Source organism: Notolepis coatsorum, assembly GCF_963971535.1.
Source record: "Notolepis coatsorum genome assembly, chromosome: 7".
NCBI classification, from domain to species: domain Eukaryota; kingdom Metazoa; phylum Chordata; class Actinopteri; order Aulopiformes; family Paralepididae; genus Notolepis; species Notolepis coatsorum.
In genome coordinates, this window is record NC_140171.1 from 87,427,815 (window position 1) to 87,450,390 (window position 22,576).

Here is a 22,576-nt window from a genome sequence, read left to right on the forward strand (position 1 = left end):
ACCTGTATCACTGTACATATTAATACTACAACTTTTTTTTTTCTTTTTTTTTTTTAACATTTCTATAACCTTTATTTACCCAGGCAAGCAAGTAAGAACAAATTCTAATTTTATTTATTGTCAAAAGTATGCATAATGTTGTGTTAATTCCACAACAAGAGATATGTAATGTTAATTACCTGAAATTATTCCATTTTTTGGGGGGGGGAAACCCTGCATATATCGGTATCGGTTGATATCGGTATCGGAAATTAAGAGTTGGACAATATCGGTATAGGTAAAAAAGCCAATATCGAGCATCCCTACGATTAGCACTATTACTCAGTAGTACTAATTGATGTATTTTATACCTAGTTTAACCTGTAAATTGTATATAACGATTGCACTTTACTGTTACATTTGCACTGTGATTGGATGCCAAATTTATTTTTGTTGTACTGTACTTGTGCTGTATGACAATACATTGCACTAATCTAACCATAGGGTTGGGTACCGTTCACATTTGAACCGAAACCAGTACCTGGGAATCGATACCGGTACTTTACACCTCTACCTGTGCCCTCACACACACTGACCTCTAACAGTACCTGTGCCCTCACACACACTGACCTCTAACAGTACCTGTGCCCTCACACACACTGACCTCTAACAGTACCTGTGCCCTCACACACACTGACCTCTAACAGTACCTGTGCCCTCACACACACTGACCTCTAACAGTACCTGTGCCCTAACCAGTGCACATTTTTTTCAGTAAATAGTAATCTAACTTGTTACTTTTTACAAGCCAGTAATCTGATTACAGTTACTTTTCCAAGTGGCTGTGAGTTACTATTTAGTTACTATCTCATAATGCTGATGATAAGAGAGCCAGGGGTACAGTCAGCTGGACCGGAGTATGGCCTGATGGCTGATGACGTCTCACGATGACCTGTCTGAGCAGCCAATCATGATTTATGACATATGCACTTTCAATAAAGCATTATTTAAAAAAAAAAAAAAACTGTTGTCATTCTTGTGGCAGCAGCAGGGGGGACGACGACGACGACTTTGTAACTTAGTTACTTTCAAAGTAACTAAGTTACTTTTATAATCAAGTAATCAGTAAAGTAACTAGATTACTTTTTAAAGGAGTAATCAGTAATCAGATTATTTTTACATGTAATCTGTGGCATCACTGGCCCTCACACACACTGACCTCTAACAGTACCTGTGCCATCACACACACTGACCTCTAACAGTACCTGTGCCCTCACACACACTGACCTCTAACAGTACCTGTGCCCTCACACACACTGACCTCTAACAGTACCTGTGCCCTCACACACACTGACCTCTAACAGTACCTGTGCCCTCACACACACTGACCTCTAACAGTACCTGTGCCCTCACACACACTGACCTCTAACAGTACCTGTGCCCTCACACACACTGACCTCTAACAGTACCTGTGCCCTCACACACACTGACCTCTAACAGTACCTGTGCCCTCACACACACTGACCTCTAACAGTACCTGTGCCCTCACACACTGACATCATTGACCTCTAACAGTACCTGTGCCCTCACACACACTGACCTCTACCAGACCTGTGCCCTCACCAGGGACGCGGCTATTGGGGGTGCTGCGGGGGCTGCAGCACCCCCTGCTGGCGGGGAGTGTAACTGCAACTGCAAGGTTGTTTTGGCTTTTATTCCATTGTAACCGAGGCTACTCAATGTCACAGAGCGGAGCGGCACTGCAGATTTACCCTACTCTTGGAATTCATTGCCAGATCCTCATAGGGGCAGGGGCGCTGTCTCGATAATGCAGTGTTATTAACAGCGTGTAGCCGACGCATGAACTGGTTGGGATTCGAATAGATGCGGCCTGGAAGCGTCAACGCGGAACTGGAAATCCGTTGGTAAAGCGGGAACGAATTGCAGAGAGGGAGGACTGACTGAACTTCAGTGGAGAGTGTGTTTACTTGTGTCTCTCAGAAAAGAAATGTCTCAAAAACGAATATCTGATTTCTTTAATAATAATAACCTGGACTTGCTGCATATGCATCAGCATATTCTGGACATTCTGTCATGAAGGGACATGTTGTCATGAAGGAGTTTATTTCCACCACTCCTGAACGCAAAACCATTCGGTGTTCTACCGTCTTCGGAATAGGTAATGTGTGTTTATTATCGCTCCTGCAGGGATTGTTGTTGTGACAGTGACACACAGACACAGACACACACACAGATCCTGTGCGGTGTGCGAAACGAAAGTCCAACCGCTATATTGTTGCCGCTTGCGTCTAAATCGACAATAAATCGTCTTCTGATTAGAGAAAAAACTGCTGCATTTCGTGTGTGAACTGTCCACATGTTGGTGTTCAAGTTTGTCTGTTGTAGTCTAAAATATTGATCTTTCAAATGAATGGAAAATCACGAATGATGCGCTTCGCGCAAGCATTTAATATGACGTTGTTATTATTATTATTTATCTCCCCCAAGTCTGACCCACTTCCCACGTGCCTGGCCCTCACACACACTGACCTCTAACAGTACCTGTGCCCTCACACACACTGACCTCTAACAGTACCTGTGCCCTCACACACACTGACCTCTAACAGTACCTGTGCCCTCACACACACTGACCTCTAACAGTACCTGTGCCCTCACACACACTGACCTCTAACAGTACCTGTGCCCTCACACACACTGACCTCTAACAGTACCTGTGCCCTCACACACACTGACCTCTAACAGTACCTGTGCCCTCACACACACTGACCTCTAACAGTACCTGTGCCCTCACACACACTGACCTCTAACAGTACCTGTGCCCTCACACACTGACATCATTGACCTCTAACAGTACCTGTGCCCTCACACACACTGACCTCTACCAGACCTGTGCCCTCACCAGGGACGCGGCTAGTGGGGGTGCTGCGGGGGCTGCAGCACCCCCTGCTGGCGGGGAGTGTAACTGCAACTGCAAGGTTGTTTTGGCTTTTATTCCATTGTAACCGAGGCTACTCAATGTCACAGAGCGGAGCGGCACTGCAGATTTACCCTACTCTTGGAATTCATTGCCAGATCCTCATAGGGGCAGGGGCGCTGTCTCGATAATGCAGTGTTATTAACAGCGTGTAGCCGACGCATGAACCGGTTGGGATTCGAATAGATGCGGCCTGGAAGCGTCAACGCGGAACTGGAAATCAGTTGGTAAAGCGGGAACGAATTGCAGAGAGGGAGGACTGACTGAACTTCAGTGGAGAGTGTGTTTACTTGTGTCTCTCAGAAAAGAAATGTCTCAAAAACGAATATCTGATTTCTTTAATAATAATAACCTGGACTTGCTGCATATGCATCAGCATATTCTGGACATTCTGTCATGAAGGGACATGTTGTCATGAAGGAGTTTATTTCCACCACTCCTGAACGCAAAACCATTCGGTGTTCTACCGTCTTCGGAATAGGTAATGTGTGTTTATTATCGCTCCTGCAGGGATTGTTGTTGTGACAGTGACACACAGACACAGACACACACACAGATCCTGTGCGGTGTGCGAAACGAAAGTCCAACCGCTATATTGTTGCCGCTTGCGTCTAAATCGACAATAAATCGTCTTCTGATTAGAGAAAAAACTGCTGCATTTCGTGTGTGAACTGTCCACATGTTGGTGTAAGTTTGTCTGTTGTAGTCTAAAATATTGATCTTTCAAATGAATGGAAAATCACGAATGATGCGCTTCGCGCAAGCATTTAATATGACGTTGTTATTATTATTATTTATCTCCCCCAAGTCTGACCCACTTCCCACGTGCCTGGCCCTCACACACACTGACCTCTAACAGTACCTGTGCCCTCACACACACTGACCTCTAACAGTACCTGTGCCCTCACACACACTGACCTCTAACAGTACCTGTGCCCTCACACACACTGACCTCTACCAGACCTGTGTCCTCACACACACTGACCTCTAACAGTACCTGTGCCCTCACACACACTGACATCACTGCCAGGGGTGCCGCGAGATGCCTGGGAATGTTCTTTAAAAATATAGAATGACAACAGTCTTATTTTGAAAATCCTGTAGCGGGTCTCATTTCTGCCCAAGCGCAGCTCCAACTATAATAACTAGGCTCCGATAGCCAGTGATGCCAGTAACGCGTTACTAAGTAACGCGTTATTGTAATCTGATTACTTTTCCCCGAAAATAGTAATCTAACGCGTTAATCTTTAAAAGCCAGTAATCTGATTGCAGTTACTTGTCCAAGTGGCTGTGCATTACTATTTCGTTACTATCTCATTATAAATTCATAATGCAGGCGGAATGCAGTATTTTATTTAATTTTCGACAGTCAAAAATACATTTTGAGCTGTTTTTCTTTTGGGAGTGACGTGGTGTGGCAGTGAAAGGGTTAAATACAAGAATGTGTCCCGCGGCGTGACTGGTCCCTCTGTCTTTGAGTGACTCTGCTTTGGTCCAATCACATTCCCCATCCACAGTCTGCGAATCAGAGGCAGAGTAGGGCGGGTCTTCACAGCACGTCATGTGACATATGCGCCAATCGTGTGACAGCAGGGCTCCGTCGTCGGAGAATTCCACCCCAAAACGCTTGGCAAAATTAAAAGTGAAACCGCAAGATGACTTTTGCGGTTTCTGTTCAGAATTCCACCCCAAAACGCTCGTCTAAACGTAGCCTCAGTCACTACTTCACGGCGGAGGAAACAAAATACTGTCTACCGCTAAAAACAGCACATCCAATTGCATTGAAAGCATCTGGAATCACAACACTAGCCGACGCTTCGACTACATTACATTTACATTTAGTCATTTAGCTGACGCTTTTATCCAAAGCGACTTACAAGTTCTGTGCGACAAGACAGCAAGAAGGGTATAACTCTATCAGCTGAGTAGCAATGTTCATCAAAGTGTTGCGTGTTACAGTGTAGGTTAGTTTATTAGGACAAGTGCATGACAGGTTAGTCAGGGTTCGATTTTTTTTTTTTTTTATCATTTCAGATAATGGTTGAAGAAGTGAGTCTTTAGTCGACGGCGAAAGATTGGACGGGATTCGGCTGTCCTAACTGGGATGGGTAGTTCATTCCACCATTGTGGGGCAAGGACTGAGAATAGGCGGCTTCTCTTTGATGACCCTCCGGGAGCTTGGATAGGAGTAGATCTGAGGCGGCCAGAAGATGCAGAGCGTAGGGGTCTTGAGGGTGTGTAGTTAGAGACCATTGACCGGAGGTAGGCGGGAGCGGTTCCCTTTGCCGCACGGTATGCTAGGTCGAGGGCCTTGAAGCGGATACGTGCAGCAATGGGGAGCCAGTGCAGGTCCCTAAGAAGTGGGGTGACATGGGCCGACTTCGGTAGGTTTGAGATCAGGCGGGCCGCTGCGTTTTGAATGAGTTGAAGAGGCTTGGTGGCAGTGGCCGGGAGGCCAGCTAGCAGTGCGTTGCAGTAGTCGAGGCGGGAGATGACTGTTGATTGGACGAGGAGTTGGGTGGCTTCTTTTGTCAGGAATGGGCGTATCCTTCTGACGTTGCTCAGGAGGAATCTGCAGGTTCTGGTTGTCGCTGCGATGTGAGCAGAGAAGTTCAACTGGTCGTCGAGGACAACACCAAGGTTCTTGGCGGTCGGGGACGCGGTCACAGCTGCATTCTCGACTGTGATGGAGAGGTCGGTCAGGGGGGAGGATTTGGCCGGCAGGTGGAGCAATTCTGTTTTGCCTAGGTACAGGAGGGTTGATGGTGGCAGAGCAAAAGCTCTTATTTGCCAGATTTACAGTTAAGTTACATGTTAAAGAGAGACTGATTGTATGTTTATAGAGAGACATTTATAAAAACAATTTAATAGTTACGGTTGATATAATTGAATAGTTCAGCCTGCATTTGTTAGATGTGATACACTGGTTTTGTAAAACCACTGGCTGGCTGCTCTAATGCTGTGAGCATCATAGACTGTTGCTTTACCATACTTGATGGTACAGAAGCTGAAGCACTAGTTTAACAATTTACGTTATGTGCAGAGAAACAAGTTAAAAACAATTTATGCACTTTCAATAAAGCGTTTAAAAAAAACTGTTGGGGGAACGACGACGACTTCGTAACCTAGTTACTTTCAAAGTAACTAAGTTACTCTGATAATCAAGTAATCAGTAAAGTAACTTAGATTACTTTTTAAAGGAGTAATCAGTAATCAGATTACTTTTACAAGTAATCTGTGGCATCACTGCCGATAGCTAGCAACATTCAGGTCATTATGATACTCTTATTTTGAAAATCCGTGGTGTCGTGACTCATATCCGCTCCAGCACACAGCCAATAGAATGCATCTCCACACAGCAGTTCTAGTAGCGTCTCAGCAGCAGTCAGTAGCGCGTCTGGAACGTGAACACGCACATTGAAACAGAGCATGGATAGTGTTTTTGCGACCCAAAACAAATCCCTGCTGTTTTATTCTGCAACGGGTCAAATGCATATAACATGCTTTGCAATCCTTGCCATTCCTTTATTTGCCACGTCGTGTTTAAGACCGGAACTAACGTCCCGTTAGCATGAGCTAACAACAAGCTAAAGCCCTGTTCAGAGCAACAGAGAACAGCAGAGTGGGGACTTGGCATTCTCCCTCTGTGTGTGTGCGTTTGAAAAGATATGATGAAGTCAGACGAGTATATTATATTGATAGTAAATGTACTGAGGGTGGACAGACAGATGATGTTGATATTTAAACATAAAAAATACAATACATAATAAATGTATGCATGATCATGCAACATAAAACAATTGCAGGAACGGTTTGGGAAAGGAAGGGGTTGCGTGTTCCAAAAAAATTCCTTAAAGTTTAGAGCTCAATATATCAAAATGTGGCACTTTATAGTGAACAGGAGGTCTATTTGTATTAAAAACAATAAATAGTTTTTAATTTAAATGTCAGGAAGAGCTAAAAAAAAATTGTAATGTAATTCCTTACACGTAACGTGTCTGGCTGTGAGATGTCAACTTGTCAGCATGAAAATGACAGCCAAACATGGCACTGCAACTAAATAACACAAATACAATAGGCACATTTGTGACTGTTACAAATATAACACGTTTTATACTTGTGCTACAAGATTTTGGCCTGTGCTACAAACAAAACTATCAACCTCTGTAGCACCAGTGCTATGTGCAAAAAAAGTTAACGTACAGCCCTGCAACTATTTAACTAAACAAATAGTCTATCTAGTGCTTCATGTGTATACAATAATTGCCTAATCTAATAACATGAACTAAAAAAGAAATCGATCACACGTTTCGTAAAGTTATTATAGAAACTTCACCAACTTAACGTCGTCATTACTTTTACCAACAGATTTTCCAACGCATTTCCAGAGCAGTCCTATGTCCGTTATCAAGGAAATGCAAAGTGGCTATCGCAATCGTCGTTGTGATAATAATCACTAAATGCATTCAGTGCTGGATCTAATCAAATGGATTTATCGAGACACGTTATGGAAAGTTCAAGACCGGACCACACAGCTTAGAAGTGAGTGTGTTATGATTATTATGATACAAAATGTAAATGAATGAATGAATGAATGAAAACTGTATTTAACAGATAAACAGTAAAAGGCACTCTGCAGGGATGTGATGTCATAATCAATCGTCACCTCACTAGAATAATATTTCCAACGTGAACCGCAAAGCTGAATTTTCACACAAAATGGACACGTTTTTAACTCGTCCATCGAAACAGGTTACAGTTACCAATACCAATTCAGTACCTTCCAGTACCAATTCCACCGCTGAGATTGCCCCAGTCAAACAGTGCAGCTGCAATGTTGTGTTCTCATGCTAAACCAGACTGGTATCATGTTGTGTGATCCTTTTCTGTATTTAAAAAAAAAATACATGATTTTCTGTTTGAGAAATGGTCACACTATTGCTATATTTATTTATACATTTAGACCTGAAACGCCTGCTAATAATGCATTTATATAGCCTGCATATACACACAAATGTGTTTCCCGGTTTCAATGGGTTAAATAAACGTTATTTTGAAAGCAAGCACTTTTGTCATCATTGTAGCCAAAAAGACAGGACCGGAAAAGTCTTTTATCGTATGTAGGGCTGCCCTGGAATATTTTATTGGACACAGGGGTGCCTTGGCAGCAGAAAGGTTGAGAACCCCTGCTCTACCAGACCTGTGCCCTCACACACACTGACCTCTAACAGTACCTGTGCCCTCACACACACTGACCTCTACCAGACCTGTGCCCTCACACACTGACCTCTAACAGTACCTGTGCCCTCACACACACTGACCTCTACCAGTACCTGTACCCTCACACACACTGACCTCTACCAGACATGTGCCCTCACACACACTGACCTCTAACAGTACCTGTGCCCTCACACACACTGACCTCTACCAGACCTGTGCCCTCACACACACTGACATCATTGACCTCTACCAGACCTGTGCCCTCACACACACTGACCTCTACCAGACCTGTGCCCTCACACACACTGACCTCTACCAGACCTGTGCCCTCACACACACTGACCTCTAACAGTACCTGTGCCCTCACACACACTGACCTCTACCAGACCTGTGCCCTCACACACACTGACCTCTACCAGACCTGTGCCCTCACACACACTGACCTCTACCAGACCTGTGCCCTCACACACACTGACCTCTACCAGACCTGTGCCCTCACACACACTGACCTCTAACAGTACCTGTGCCCTCACACACTGACATCATTGACCTCTACCAGACCTGTGCCCTCACACACACTGACCTCTACCAGACCTGTGCCCTCACACACACTGACCTCTACCAGACCTGTGCCCTCACACACACTGACCTCTAACAGTACCTGTGCCCTCACACACACTGAGCTCTAACAGTACCTATGCCCTCACACACACTGACCTCTAACAGTACCTGTGCCCTCACACACACTGACCTCTACCAGACCTGTGCCCTCACACACACTGACATCATTGACCTCTTAGGCTCTACCAGTACCTAGGGCTGGGCGATATGGCCTAAATATGATATCACGATATTTTCTGACCTTTCGGCGATACACGATACACATCACGATGTTTTTCTTTTTTACCCCAAACAATTCATTATGAGGCTTACCAAGACAGTATTTGAGTTTGCAAGCTAACATTAAAGACAAAATAAAATACCCATGCATTTAGCATTTTTATATTAGATTTAGATTATTAGATTATATATTGCATATGAGATATTATATGATTTAGATATGAAATATGATGAATTGAAAATGGGGGACCCTGATGTAAACAAGACTAAAGTCTTTCTCTGGTCTGCATCCCCTTAACAATTGTATGTATTGAGCTGTACTGTACCCATTCTGCAATATGTTAAAGTTTTAAATCAATCAATCAATAAATAGCATTTTAGCATTTTTATGAAATTACTGTATATATGTATGTCTCTAAATGTTTTGATGAATTGAAAATGGAGGACCCTTATGTAAAAAAGCCGAAAGTCTTTTTCTGGTCTTCATCCTCCTGTACTGTATTGTACCCATTCTGCAACCTTTTAATACAGTTTTCATTCATTCATTCTGTAGGAAACATAATCATTTTGATTGACAGTCGAGTCTGCCAATGACGTCACACCGCTTGCACCCGCCCTGCTGTTCTTAGCACCAATCGGCAAGCGTTATTAGTTTTTGACTTCCTGAATGTCCCGTGTGCTGAACATCAACAAAGCTACTAACGTTAGCTCCCCGCGGCCGTCGAGTAGGAGACCAGTGCTTCACAGGATGACTAAATGAGGCATAATGATTTTACTACAACGAATGTTATAATAAAAGCCTTTCCATACATCTGTCTGATTGAAAACTTTATTAACAGACCGCGGAATGGGCATATCTCAGCACAGGCTGAGATATGAACGAGTAACGTGTGGACAGATTGACGCGACACAATCCTCTTGGGCAAAACATCACGATATCCACGATACGTTGAAAAAGTGTATCGTTAATGAACTGTACCCGATATTTATATAATATCGTCATATCGCCCAGCCCTACCAGTACCTATGCCATCACACACACACTGACCTCATTGGATGCAGGTCGAACATGGGCGGCTGCAGCTCTGCCAGCTCGATGGCGGTGATGCCGACGGCCCAGATGTCACACAGGTGGTTGTAGCCGCCCTTCCTCTCCACCGCAGCCACCTCGGGGGCCATCCTGGAACAGGGAAGGAGACGGCTTTTCAACAGCACTCTTCATCACAACACATAGTTACTCAGGTATTAACACTTTCTGCGCCAGTTGTTATATCCATCTCTACCGCTAGATGGCCAGCTTAAAATAGTCGTTTCCGCAGTGTTTCACTATGTTTGCAAAACTGTGTGTGTGTTCTGTATTATAGTTGTGGAGACAATGGCGTGGCTCATTTGACAGACACTACTTGTAGTGCAACATGGGGAAAAAATTTGTTTCTACACACTGTAGTTTGTAGTTTATTACACGCTAAACATCGCACATTTCCAAGATAATACAGTCTTTTTACATGTGTTTTCATTATTGCACTTATATGTGCAATAAGCCCGAATCGTTCTGGTTAATTCCCTGAACCCCCAAATCAAAAGGTATATAACATGTACATATGTACCTTCACAAAATCATCAATCATTAGCAACACCGAGCTTTCAAACCCTAGCGTCTGTCTGTCCGAAACCCTCGTGCAACTGTGAGTACCTTTGAACACTTGTACGAGGAGCGTTTTGATAGAGAAAAGCGAGACAGACTTAATTGTAGGATTTTTAGATGGTGGCATAAGGGACTGTGTATTCACTTGGTGCATCACAGTCCCGAAAGGGGCTAATCAATCCGGGAACCTTCCGATGACCAGACGACTGCTCTACCTCCTGAGCCACTGCCCCCCCTATCAAAGCACCTGGTGAAAACCTTCATGATCAACCTTCATGATCATCATCAGCACAATCAAAGCACCTGGTGAAAACCTGCATGATCATCATCAGCACAATCAAAGCACCTGGTGAAAACCTGCATGATCATCATCAGCACAATCAAAGCACCTGGTGAAAAACGTTCCTACAGCATGACAGCGAGGATGGATCTGCTGCTGATCCTGACTGCAATATTAAGGCTGGGGAGCTGAGGGAAGGAGCCGAGGGAAGGAGCCGAGGGAAGGAGCCGAGGGAAGGAGGAGAGGGAAGGAGGAGCGGGAAGGAGGAGCGGGAAGGAGCCGAGGGAAGGAGGAGAGGGAAGGAGCCGAGGGAAGGAGCCGAGGGAAGGAGGAGAGGGAAGGAGCCGAGGGAAGGAGGAGAGGGAAGGAGGAGCGGAAAGGAGAGGGAAGGAGGAGAGGGAAGGAGGAGAGGGAAGGAGCCGAGGGAAGGAGGAGAGGGAAGGAGAGGGAAGGAGCCGAGGGAAGGAGGAGAGGGAAGGAGGAGAGGGAAGGAGGAGAGGGAAGGAGCCGAGGGAAGGAGGAGAGGGAAGGAGGAGCGGGAAGGAGGAGAGGGAAGGAGGAGCGGGAAGGAGGAGCGGGAAGGAGCCGAGGGAAGGAGCCGAGGGAAGGAGCCGAGGGAAGGAGGAGAGGGAAGGAGTTGAGGGAAGGAGCTGAGGGAAGGAGCCGAGGGAAGGAGCCGAGGGAAGGAGCCGAGGGAAGGAGCCGAGGGAAGGAGGAGAGGGAAGGAGGAGAGGGAAGGAGGGGAGGGAAGGAGCTGAGGGAAGGAGGAGAGGGAAGAAGCGGAGGGAAGGAGGAGAGGGAAGGAGTGGAGGGAAGGAGGAGAGAGAAGGAGGAAAGGGAAGGAGAGGGAAGGGGGGGAGGGAAGGAGCTGAGGGAAGGAGCTGAGGGAAGGAGGAGAGGGAAGGAGCGGAGGGAAGGAGGGGAGGGAAGGAGTGGAGGGAAGGAGGAGAGGGAAGGAGGGAAGGAGGAGAGGGAAGGGGGGAACAGTAGTGGTGGGCCTGATCTCTGCCAACGACGAAAGTGGTGTCAGGAGAACTGCCTCTCCCTGAACGTCAGCAAAACAAAAGAGATGATTGTGGACTTCAGGAGGTCGGGGGTCAAGGACTACAGCCCCCTCAGCATCAGTCAGAAGATCCTTAGGAACTTCTACTCATGTACAATAGAGAGCATCCTGACTGGCAACATCACCTCCTGGTTTGGGAATAGCACTGCACAAGACCGTAGCAGACTACAAAGAGTGACACGTTCAGCCGAACGCACAATTGGAGGGGGGCTTCCCACCCTCCAGAACATTTACAACAAGCGGTGCAAGGGGAAGGCTAAGAGAATTATTAAGGACTCGAGCCACCCGAACAACTGCCTCTTTGAACTGCTGCGGTCAGGCAAGCGATACCGGAGTCTTAAGGCGAGCACAGAAAGACTCAGAAGAAGCTTCTATCCCCAGGCCATCAGGCTGCTAAACGAACAATAAACACTAAGCAACAACCATCAAATGCACACAGCACACACACCCACACACTCACTTAAACAAACAACACACTGCAGCACCCACTCTCCACACTTTAGATCACACAAACACACTTTATATTTATTGATAAAGGATTTGCACTACAACTCGTACACCTACTGTAAATTGTACCTAAATTGCACCTCATCCTATTTCTGCCTTGCACTATATAGTATTGTATATTAGTACACTACACAGTATTGTATATTATATGGTAACTCAGTTACGTCTACTCTGCATCGAACATTGTACATATGTCTATACTGAACACTGTGACCTCATTTTTTTACTTCTAATTTACATGCTATACTATGTTATTTTATTTCATACTTATCTTGTCTTGCACAGTCTCTGGAGCGTAACAGTAAGAAGCATTTTGTATAAAAGTATTCTGTACTTCTGTATGACAACTATTAAAGAAACTTGAGAGGGAAGGAGGAGAGGGAAGGAGGGGATGGAAGGAGGGGAGGGAAGGAGTGGAGGGAAGGAGCGGAGGGAAGGAGGAGAGGGAAGGAGGAGAGGGAAGGAGGAGAGGGAAGGAGGAGATGGAAGGAGGGGAGGGAAGGAGGGGAGGGAAGGAGTGGAGGGAAGGAGCGGAGGGAAGGAGGAGAGGGAAGGAGGAGAGGGAAGGAGGAGAGGGAAGGAGGGGAGGGAAGGGAAGGAGCTGAGGGAAGGAGCGGAGGGAAGGAGTTGAGGGAAGGAGCTGAGGAAGGAGCGGAGGGAAGGAGGAGAGGGAAGGATCTGAGGGAAGGAGCAGAGTAAAGGAGTGAGGACATACCAGTACGGGGTGCCAATGAAGGACTTCCTCTTGGCGATGGTCATGGTGATCTGGGCGGAGACCCCAAAGTCAGCTGCCAACAAGGAGAAACAGGTGAGACAGAGCTTCCTGTTATTACATTCAGGTGAGACAGAGCTTCCTGTTATTATTTTCAGGTGAGACTGAGCTTCCTGTTATTATCTTCAGGTGAAACAGAGCTTCCTGTTATTATCTTCAGGTGAGACAGAGCTTCCTGTTATTATTTTCCGGTGAGACTGAGCTTCCTGTTATTATTTTCAGGTGAGACAGAGCTTCCTGTTATTATCGTCAGGTGAGACTGAGCTTCCTGTTATTATTTTCAGGTGAGACAGAGCTTCCTGTTATTATCTTCAGGTGAGACTGAGCTTCCTGTTATTATCTTCAGGTGAGACTGAGCTTCCTGTTATTATCTTCAGGTGAGACAGAGCTTCCTGTTATTATCTTCAGGTGAGACAGAGCTTCCTGTTATTATTTTCAGGTGAGACAGAGCTTCCTGTTATTATCTTCAGGTGAAACAGAGCTTCATGTTATTATCTTCAGGTGAGACAGAGCTTCCTGTTATTATCTTCAGGTGAGACAGAGCTTCCTGTTATTATCTTCAGGTGAAACAGAGCGTCCTGTTATTATCTTCAGGTGAGACAGAGCTTCCTGTTATTATCTTCAGGTGAAACAGAGCTTCCTGTTATTATCTTCAGGTGAGACAGAGCTTCCTGTTATTATCTTCAGGTGAGACTGAGCTTCCTGTTATTATCTTCAGGTGAGACAGAGCTTCCTGTTATTATCTTCAGGTGAGACTGAGCTTCCTGTTATTATCTTCAGGTGAGACAGAGCTTCCTGTTATTATTTTCAGGTGAGACAGAGCTTCCTGTTATTACTTTCAGGTGAGACTTCATCAGAATCCAATTGTGACCAATCAACAGAGGCCTGGTGTCCCCTACATATTATCCACTGGTCGCTATGGTGGACAAGTTACTATACAAACCACGTTCATCTGCTACAATGGCCAGAACTACTTAAGGGATAGTTCAGATATTTGGAACACTAGCCATGTCTGCTACTGTATCTACCAACGATGGTGTTGATCGGTAGAGTCCTCTCTCAGCACAGCCCATGCCGTTCCTCATGCTAGCTCTGGATAGTTAGCCACAAAACAATGCAAAGTCAATTTGGTCGAGCTCCTGTCTGTGCAAGCTGACTGAAGACAACTGAAACCTACTCCACAGAGCACATAAAGTAGATGTCAGTCAGCTTGTACAGACAGCAGCTCGACCCCATTGACTTTGCATTGCTTTGTGGCTAACTAGCTGGCGCTAGTATGAGACACAGCATGGATTGTGTTGAAAAGGGCCTCTACCGGAGGTGAGCTATGTGCACGCGTTATAATAATAATAATAATAATAATAATAATAATAACTTTATTTATATAGCACCTTTCATACATGGATTGCAGCTCAAACTGCTTCACAGCAAATAGCATACAATTAACATAGGCATACAATTAGCATACAGTTGACAGAATAAAAGCAATGCATAAAGTGTAGACATAAGAATAGGTATAAAAGACAATAAAAGTAGTGCAATGTAGAAAGTGCAGACATACGAATAGGCATAAAATAAGTACAATAAGTACAATGTTGCTCGAAAGCATGTGAGCAACATGGTACTTGTAAAATAAGTACAATAAGTACAGTGTTATGATGTACTGGTTAGTGGTGGTAACTCCATGTTATGATCAATCATTTAGCAACAACAATGTACAAGTAAGGTTGCATGCTTAACTCATTCCCCGCCAACGACGAGTATACTCGTTATTGGGTGCCAATCGTTGAACGCCAACAACGAGTATACTCGTTATTTGATCGTTATTTCTTTTATTCGATATTTCTATTCATTACAGGCACACAGGCTCAGGGTTAACATGGGGAATCATCCTAAGAATGTAAAAGTGCAATACCGGCCGCATCACGCTAGACGGCGGTATCGAGCACCCTTTGTAACCTTGTATGGCCTGTGGGACGGCCAAATGCTTTTATACCGATCGGGCTGATAAGCGTTTTTAGTGTTCAATGCGAATGCAGTTAATGACAATCAAATAATCAGAAACTTTCATGCATTCATGATGGAACATAATACCTATGATATAGATTTGATTTCGGGATAATAGCGTATAACAAGTGCAAGAAATGGCAACGTCTATAGTGGAATTGACGTGTAGGGCTATAACTCAGCATTTCATGAATTACCCTAGACCGCTCTAAAACCATACTTATATTCACCACGGTATAACACAGGAACGTATGGATGGAAAAATGTATTCTTTTTCACATATTGAACGATAGATAGATGATGTCAAATGGGCCATAGTATTGTATGTATCCATAGCTATAATATAGAATATAGTTATAGCTCTACAAACAAGGTGATGCAGTCCTATATTTTAAAGCGTGGCAGTGCTAGAGCGGGGCCCCGACTAATCCCCGGCAGTTAATGAGTTAACAAGCTACTTGTTAGTAAAGATAGTAGTACGTATTAATGAATACTAAATCCTTACTTGTACAAAGTACACGGTATTGCGCAAAATACCACTCCCGACTCAGGCTGCAGTCGTTTCCGTCAATCTAGATCCGATCTCGAAAATGATTGTGGATCGTTGTAGCCAATGAGTGTGGCTTCCAATGATACCCCATGTGGGGATGTGTGAATCAGGGATCTAGGTGAACAACTAAATTCTTTAACAGGAAGCCAAATTAATTGAAGTCTATAAGAAAACTGAGTTTTTCTTTGTACACAGTTTACCAAAATCACTCCTAATCACTCATTTCTGAATGGATCTTTATGATATGGATATGTACTACATACGGCTTCAGGCTATGGCTCCGTCTGGATTTGTAAGCCATACCACCTTCTGTGGAAATACTACCTCTGGACTACTAACTACTACAGAAAAACATTAGTAACACGTTTTTTTACAACTCAAGTTCAGACCTATTACGTTAGCACTAAAAGTGAATCTTCAGAATGTCATCTTTAAAAAGAGACCAGGCTCATGCATGTGCTATAAGGATAAAGTATAGTATTTTGGTTTGCAAAGAAAGTATGCAGTCCTCAAGTTCAAGTAAAAACTTTTGGGGGAGCCAGTTGCTGCTGTGACCCAGTGTCACCTCCATATTAATATTTGTAAACACTACTGGATCCTACACTGTGAACGGAACGTGCAATAATGTCAATGTTACTCACTTGTGCCTTGTATATATCTTATACCTTTTTTATAAAATAAATATCCTTATTTTTAGCATTCGCTTGTATTTAAATTGTTCTTTTTTTAGTTAAGTATTGTGTGATCTGTGTGATTTTGTGTGAAGGGCAGACTATCAAACTAAGATTTTCATTGTACGGCAAACTGTCTGTTTAACTGCACATGACAATAAATAATATTAAATGTTGCAGGTCCCAGGATAAGTTGTTTGCATCCTGCCATTGGGCTAACTTCTAGTACATGGAAACTGTAATTCAAGTGAAATAGTGAAACTAAATCAGTTCCCCTTCATCTGTTTTGGCACAGAGAGAGGGGAGTGACCACAATCTATTGAGAACTATTGTACTGTAGGTCGACTTGACCTGATCATTCAAGAGTGACACAGCCCTAAATCCGGGGACACTTGAAACAGTAACACCCACTCATCCGCTGGGGAACCACAGGGTGAAAACACACTCATCCGCTGGGGAACCACCCACTCATCCACTGTGGGACCACAGGGTGAAAACCCACTCATCCGCTAGGGAACCACAGGGTGACTTTCACGGCCCAGCACAATTAGCAGCTCGTCAATCACTGGCAGACGCCAGAGATAATATGCTGCATACATGCTGAATGATTCATCCGACTGGGAGAATCTTTCGTACATTCAAGCAAAGAGTTTTTATCGCAAAAGGTAAAGTTGTAAACATGTTTTCATTCCTTTCCGATACAGGATCAAGCAACAGACTTGTTTACATTGGTAAAGTGGGTAAACACCAGAGTAACCTAGACCTCGTTGGGTTATGAACGTGCCAAATACCCTAGATCTTTTCAAACATAACCAGTGTAACAAAGGCCGAGGTTCTGCTGCAGTGTGAGGACTCGGACTAGGGTAATGGGGACTCGACTCTGGCTATTATTTGGTGACTCTGACTTGAACACTGGGGACTCGAAACTCGACCTCGAGATTTAGTGACTCAACTACAACACTGGCCTCTAAAAATCTGATTTATTTTCTGTTGATGTCCCACTGCCATCAGCTTCCAGTGCATCTGAAAATGTGTCTTAATCGCAACATGAAGTGAAGAAAGTCTCCACGTCGGACTAAGACGCCACACGCTAACATCTCACGAGTCACTCGTTTTATGAAAGGTTCAGCATCCGAGTAAGAATTTTTGAGGCACAATAGAGCACCTTTCAGGAAAAGTAATGCACCTCAATTGTCAGTGCGATGTTCTAGTCAGATGTGGTGACTTTCATGGCTTTATGTGGTGTTTAAAACACATTCAGATACAATGGAAGCCTCTGGCAGTGTTGAACTGGTCCTTTTTTAACAATCCTGCAGTGTTTGCTAATACAATAGCTGACGGGAAATACACTTGGGCCCAAGATGTTCCCATGGCAACTCTTCTGAAAAGGTTTATACAAAAAAAGTTATAGTTAAAAATATTCTGGAATGGGGGTTTGAACATAGCACACAAGCTGAGCCCATCTGGCATTTGACCATATGGGAGCCCACACAATTATGACAGAAATACTTTGAAAGGAGCAGCAGTACAAAGGAAGTCTTCAGATTAACAACTATAAGTAAATTTTTAATTCATTTTTAGCACAAGTGCTACCATATATACTGGAACTCCCAAATGTACACAACCTCTACAGTTTTTTTTAAGACTCCATGGAATGGCTTTTGGAGTAGAGCCGGTGATATGAATGTCTTTCCGAGTAGGGCTGGTGATATGAATGTCTTTCTGAGTAGGGCTGGTGATATGAATGTCTTTCTGAATAGGGCTGGTGATATGAATGTCTTTCTGAGTAGAGCTAGTGATATGAATGTCTTTCTGAATAGGGCTGGTGATGTGAATGTCTTTCTGAGTAGAGCTAGTGATATGAATGTCTTTCTGAATAGAGCTAGTGATATGAAATTAAAACCTGGATGTCATCTAATCTCCTCAAACTCAACAACAATAAAACCGAGCTCATGGTTGTGGCACCCAAGGCCCTGCTCCGGAAGGTTGGGGATCTCACCCTCAACATTGACGGCTGCTCCATCTCCCCATCCCCTAAAGTCCGCAACCTGGGCGTTATCCTGGACTCCACCCTTTACTATCAATCCCATGTCAATTCCCTCACCAAATCCGCCTTCTTTCACCTCAGAAACATTTCCAGACTCCGACCATCACTTTCCGACACCACAGCTGAGACCCTCATCCACGCCTTCGTCACCTCCCGCCTGGACTACTGCAACGGGGTCCTGTCCGGGGTCCCAAGCAAAACCCTGGACAGGCTCCAGTATGTTCAAAACTCAGCTGCCAGGGTTCTAACCCGCACGAAACCCTGGCAGCACATCACCCCCACCCTCATCCACCTCCACTGGCTCCCCATCAAATCCTGCATCACCTACAAAACCCTCCTGCTCACCTACAAATCCCTTCACGCCCTGGCTCCTCAGTACCTCACTGACCTCCTCCACCCCTACACTCAGTCACGGTCCCTGCGATCCACGGACACTGGTCAGCTCTCCATCCCCCGAACCAGACTACGGACGTTCGGGGACAGAGCTTTCAGTGTGGCAGCTCCCACCCTCTGGAACTCCCTCCCCGCAGAACTCCGCACCGCCCCAACTCTGGACTCATTTAAAAAACTGCTCAAAACCCACCTCTTCAACTTGGCCTTTAACCCCTAACTTTCTCACTTTATATGTCATGTCTGTCCACTATGTTTGTTAATTTGCCATCTCCCCCCCCCCCCCCCCCCCTTATGTAAAGCGACCTTGGGTCCTCTGAAAGGTGCTATATAAAACGAAGTTATTATTATTATTATTATTATTATTATTATTATTATTATTATTATTATTATTATTATTATTATTATTATTATTATTATTATTATTATTATTAATGTCTTTCTGAATAGAGCTAGTGATATGAATGTCTTTCTGAATAGAGCTAGTGATATGAATGTCTTTCTGAGTAGAGCTGGTGATATGAATGTCTTTCTGAGTAGAGCTGGTGATATGAATGTCTTTCTGAGTGGAGCTAGTGATATGAATGTCTGGGTGATATGAATGTCTTTCTGAATAGAGCTAGTGATATGAATGTCTTTCTGAGTAGAGCTGGTGATATGAATGTCTTTCTGAGTAGAGCTGGTGATATGAATGTCTTTCTGAGTGGAGCTGGTGATATGAATGTCTGGGTGATATGAATGTCTTTCTGAATAGAGCTGGTGATATGAATGTCTGGGTGATATGAATGTCTTTCTGAATAGAGCTAGTGATATGAATGTCTTTCTGAGTAGAGCTGGTGATATGAATGTCTTTCTGAGTAGAGCTGGTGATATGAATGTCTTTCTGAATAGAGCTAGTGATATGAATGTCTTTCTGAATAGAGCTAGTGATATGAATGTCTTTCTGAATAGGGCTGGTGATATGAATGTCTTTCTGAGTAGAGCTAGTGATATGAATGACTTTCTGAATAGGGCTGGTGATATGAATATCTTTCTGAGTAGAGCTGGTGATATGAATGTCTTTCTGAGTAGAGCTAGTGATATGAATGACTTTCTGAATAGGGCTGGTGATATGAATATCTTTCTGAGTAGAGCTGGTGATATGAATGTCTTTCTGAATAGAGCTAGTGATATGAATGTCTTTCTGAATAGGGCTGGTGATATGAATGTCTTTTCATTTCATTTCATTTATTTATTTATTCGTACATGGAATTACCACAGTCCAACAGTACATTCATATAATTCACCAAAAATACCATGGCCGAAAGGAACAGGAAGAAGAAAAAATCTTATATATACCTGCCCCTACACACACACAACGATAGACATATTGTGTAAAACCAAACAGAATATACCCATTTTGCAAAAAAAATAAAATTTAACATCAACACAACCAAATTAAATCAACATAAATAAACCCATTTTGTCTATCTATCAGTCAAACTACATATTTAGGTTCATTCATTTACACACACACACCCCCCCACACACACACTTATATAATGTATTATACTTCTATATACTATCTAATTTCTATTTTATTATAATATAACTAAATCATACTATTTATTCTACACCATATTGGTACAGTATTATACAATATTTTAATATATTATTATTCTATGTTACGCTAGTGCTATATACTATATTACTATACTCATACTGGCCTACACTACAACTCTATGCTACGTCATCCTGACACGCTAAACTGCAATATTATACTAAACTGTGCTATACTGTCTATGTATCTTTTCTTTGCACAACCTTTTGAAGTGAAATATATTATTGGAACTCTTTTCATCGTTCTGCAAGGAGTTCCATAGTTTGATACCTATAACTGAGGTATAACCTCTTTCTGAGTAGAGCTGGTGATATGAATGTCTTTCTGAATAGAGCTGGTGATATGAATGTCTTTCTGAGTAGAGCTGGTGATATGAATGTCTTTCTGAGTGGAGCTGGTGATATGAATGTCTGGGTGATATGAGGAAAAAAGAAATATCACTATTATATTCAGAAGGACTTATTTTAATATGTATATCACAATATCTGCTTAGGTTTGAAAAGGTGATATTAGATAATACAAACATCATATTGGACTGCACGGTAGTGGGAAGTGAAAGACGGTAATACAAATCAAACTGTCATTTACTCCACAAAGTAAAATTCAAAGCACTTCAGTCAGCTTGTACAGACAGGAGTTCAACCCCATTGACTTTGCATTGGTTTGTGGCCAGAGATAGTATAGACCTGATCGCTGTATACAAACGTACCATGTTCGAGCCAATCAGCAACACCAACTGAGTCACGTGACTAAGTTGCCCACTACCTGCATACCTGCTGCGCTAAAAAAGTATGACAGGGCTCTATGGAGAAACCATGACACTCCCCTGACTAAAAGTTGTTTCAAACTAAAAAGGTTGGATGTCATTTTGCCAAATCAGCACGGACAGAGTCTTTCATCTTTTACATATAGTATCTAGCTTTGGCATGGATTGATTGTTTAGATCGCTAGTGTTACAAAGGGTCAGATTAAACCAAATATATATATTTATTGCTCGATATCCCTTGTATAATATTTGTATATCGTTTGATATCCCTTGTATATTATTTGTATATATACACGGAATATCCCTTTACCTGTGTACAAACCAGAGTAATATTCGCTCTCCTATTGGACAGCGACCCCCAGGCGCCAACGACCAAGCCCCCAACGGCAAGTTCAAAGGCAACTCCGGGCATGTCGAAACATGCCCAGAGTCTGCGCAGTAATACGAGACAGAACTGAGGTTGGCACTAGATATTCACCTTACGTATAAATACGGCGCAGGTGTAAACAGCAGTAGTCTTACCAAAACCTTAATGCCTTCACCACGCATACAACGTGCAGTGAAGTGAGCAACCTTGCATCTAAATAGAGCATTGAGAACCGCGTGCGAATAGAATGCTAAAGTGTCAGAGTTTAACGCAGTAACGTTGAGTTCGACTTAATCTAATGTGAAGTAATAGTCGATCATTTATAGTGTATCGTGCGGCTACAGTTCTTCAGTGACCAGCATTACTACCGGTTCGTCGTGTATTTAGCTAGTGCACTTATCCAGGCTGGGCGGCCTAAATCCGTGCCCACACCCGAGGAGTCCTAGGCGAGAACCGTTGGATATGTACACCGGAGAACCTACACCGGCGACTACAGAACCATTTCTGGTTGGATTATATTGCTTTGGGACCGTGACCGCTGGAGAAGAGAACCGTCGATCCCACTGTCGTTTGGGATTTACCCCCGTGAGGATCATCACTCGGGCCCGCCTCTAGGAAGAGGCTGGCTAGCTGTCGTCAATGCTATTCGAGCATCTTGGATTACAACTGCTGCTTTGTCTGCTGATCAAGGGAGTACATGCACCGGCTCCTGTATCTGGAGCCTCGTTATTCCTCGTTGATCCAGACTTTGTACCCGAACATTCCTCTACCCCTACCGGCCTTACACCCCGGAGGGAACCCCCCAGTGTCTCCAGCTGGTACCAGTGTGCCCTATGTAATTGCTATACCACAGGTGGCGTCAGCTTAGACCCATCCT

General features: G+C 43.9%; 1 protein-coding gene across 4 annotated transcripts in view; it reads right to left on the bottom strand.

Annotated features, from left to right (window-relative positions):
• Positions 1-22,576, bottom strand: part of map4k3a (mitogen-activated protein kinase kinase kinase kinase 3a) — a 459,102-nt gene that overhangs the window by 183,275 nt on the left and 253,251 nt on the right. For all 4 annotated transcript variants that reach the window (XM_084319042.1, XM_084319041.1, XM_084319040.1 and 1 more), the window contains exons 8-9: positions 13,245-13,317; positions 10,083-10,214 (exon numbers count right to left, since the gene is read on the bottom strand). In XM_084319042.1, coding sequence (XP_084175168.1) covers positions 10,083-10,214; positions 13,245-13,317 — 205 coding nt within the window. The remainder of the gene's footprint in view (positions 1-10,082; positions 10,215-13,244; positions 13,318-22,576) is intronic.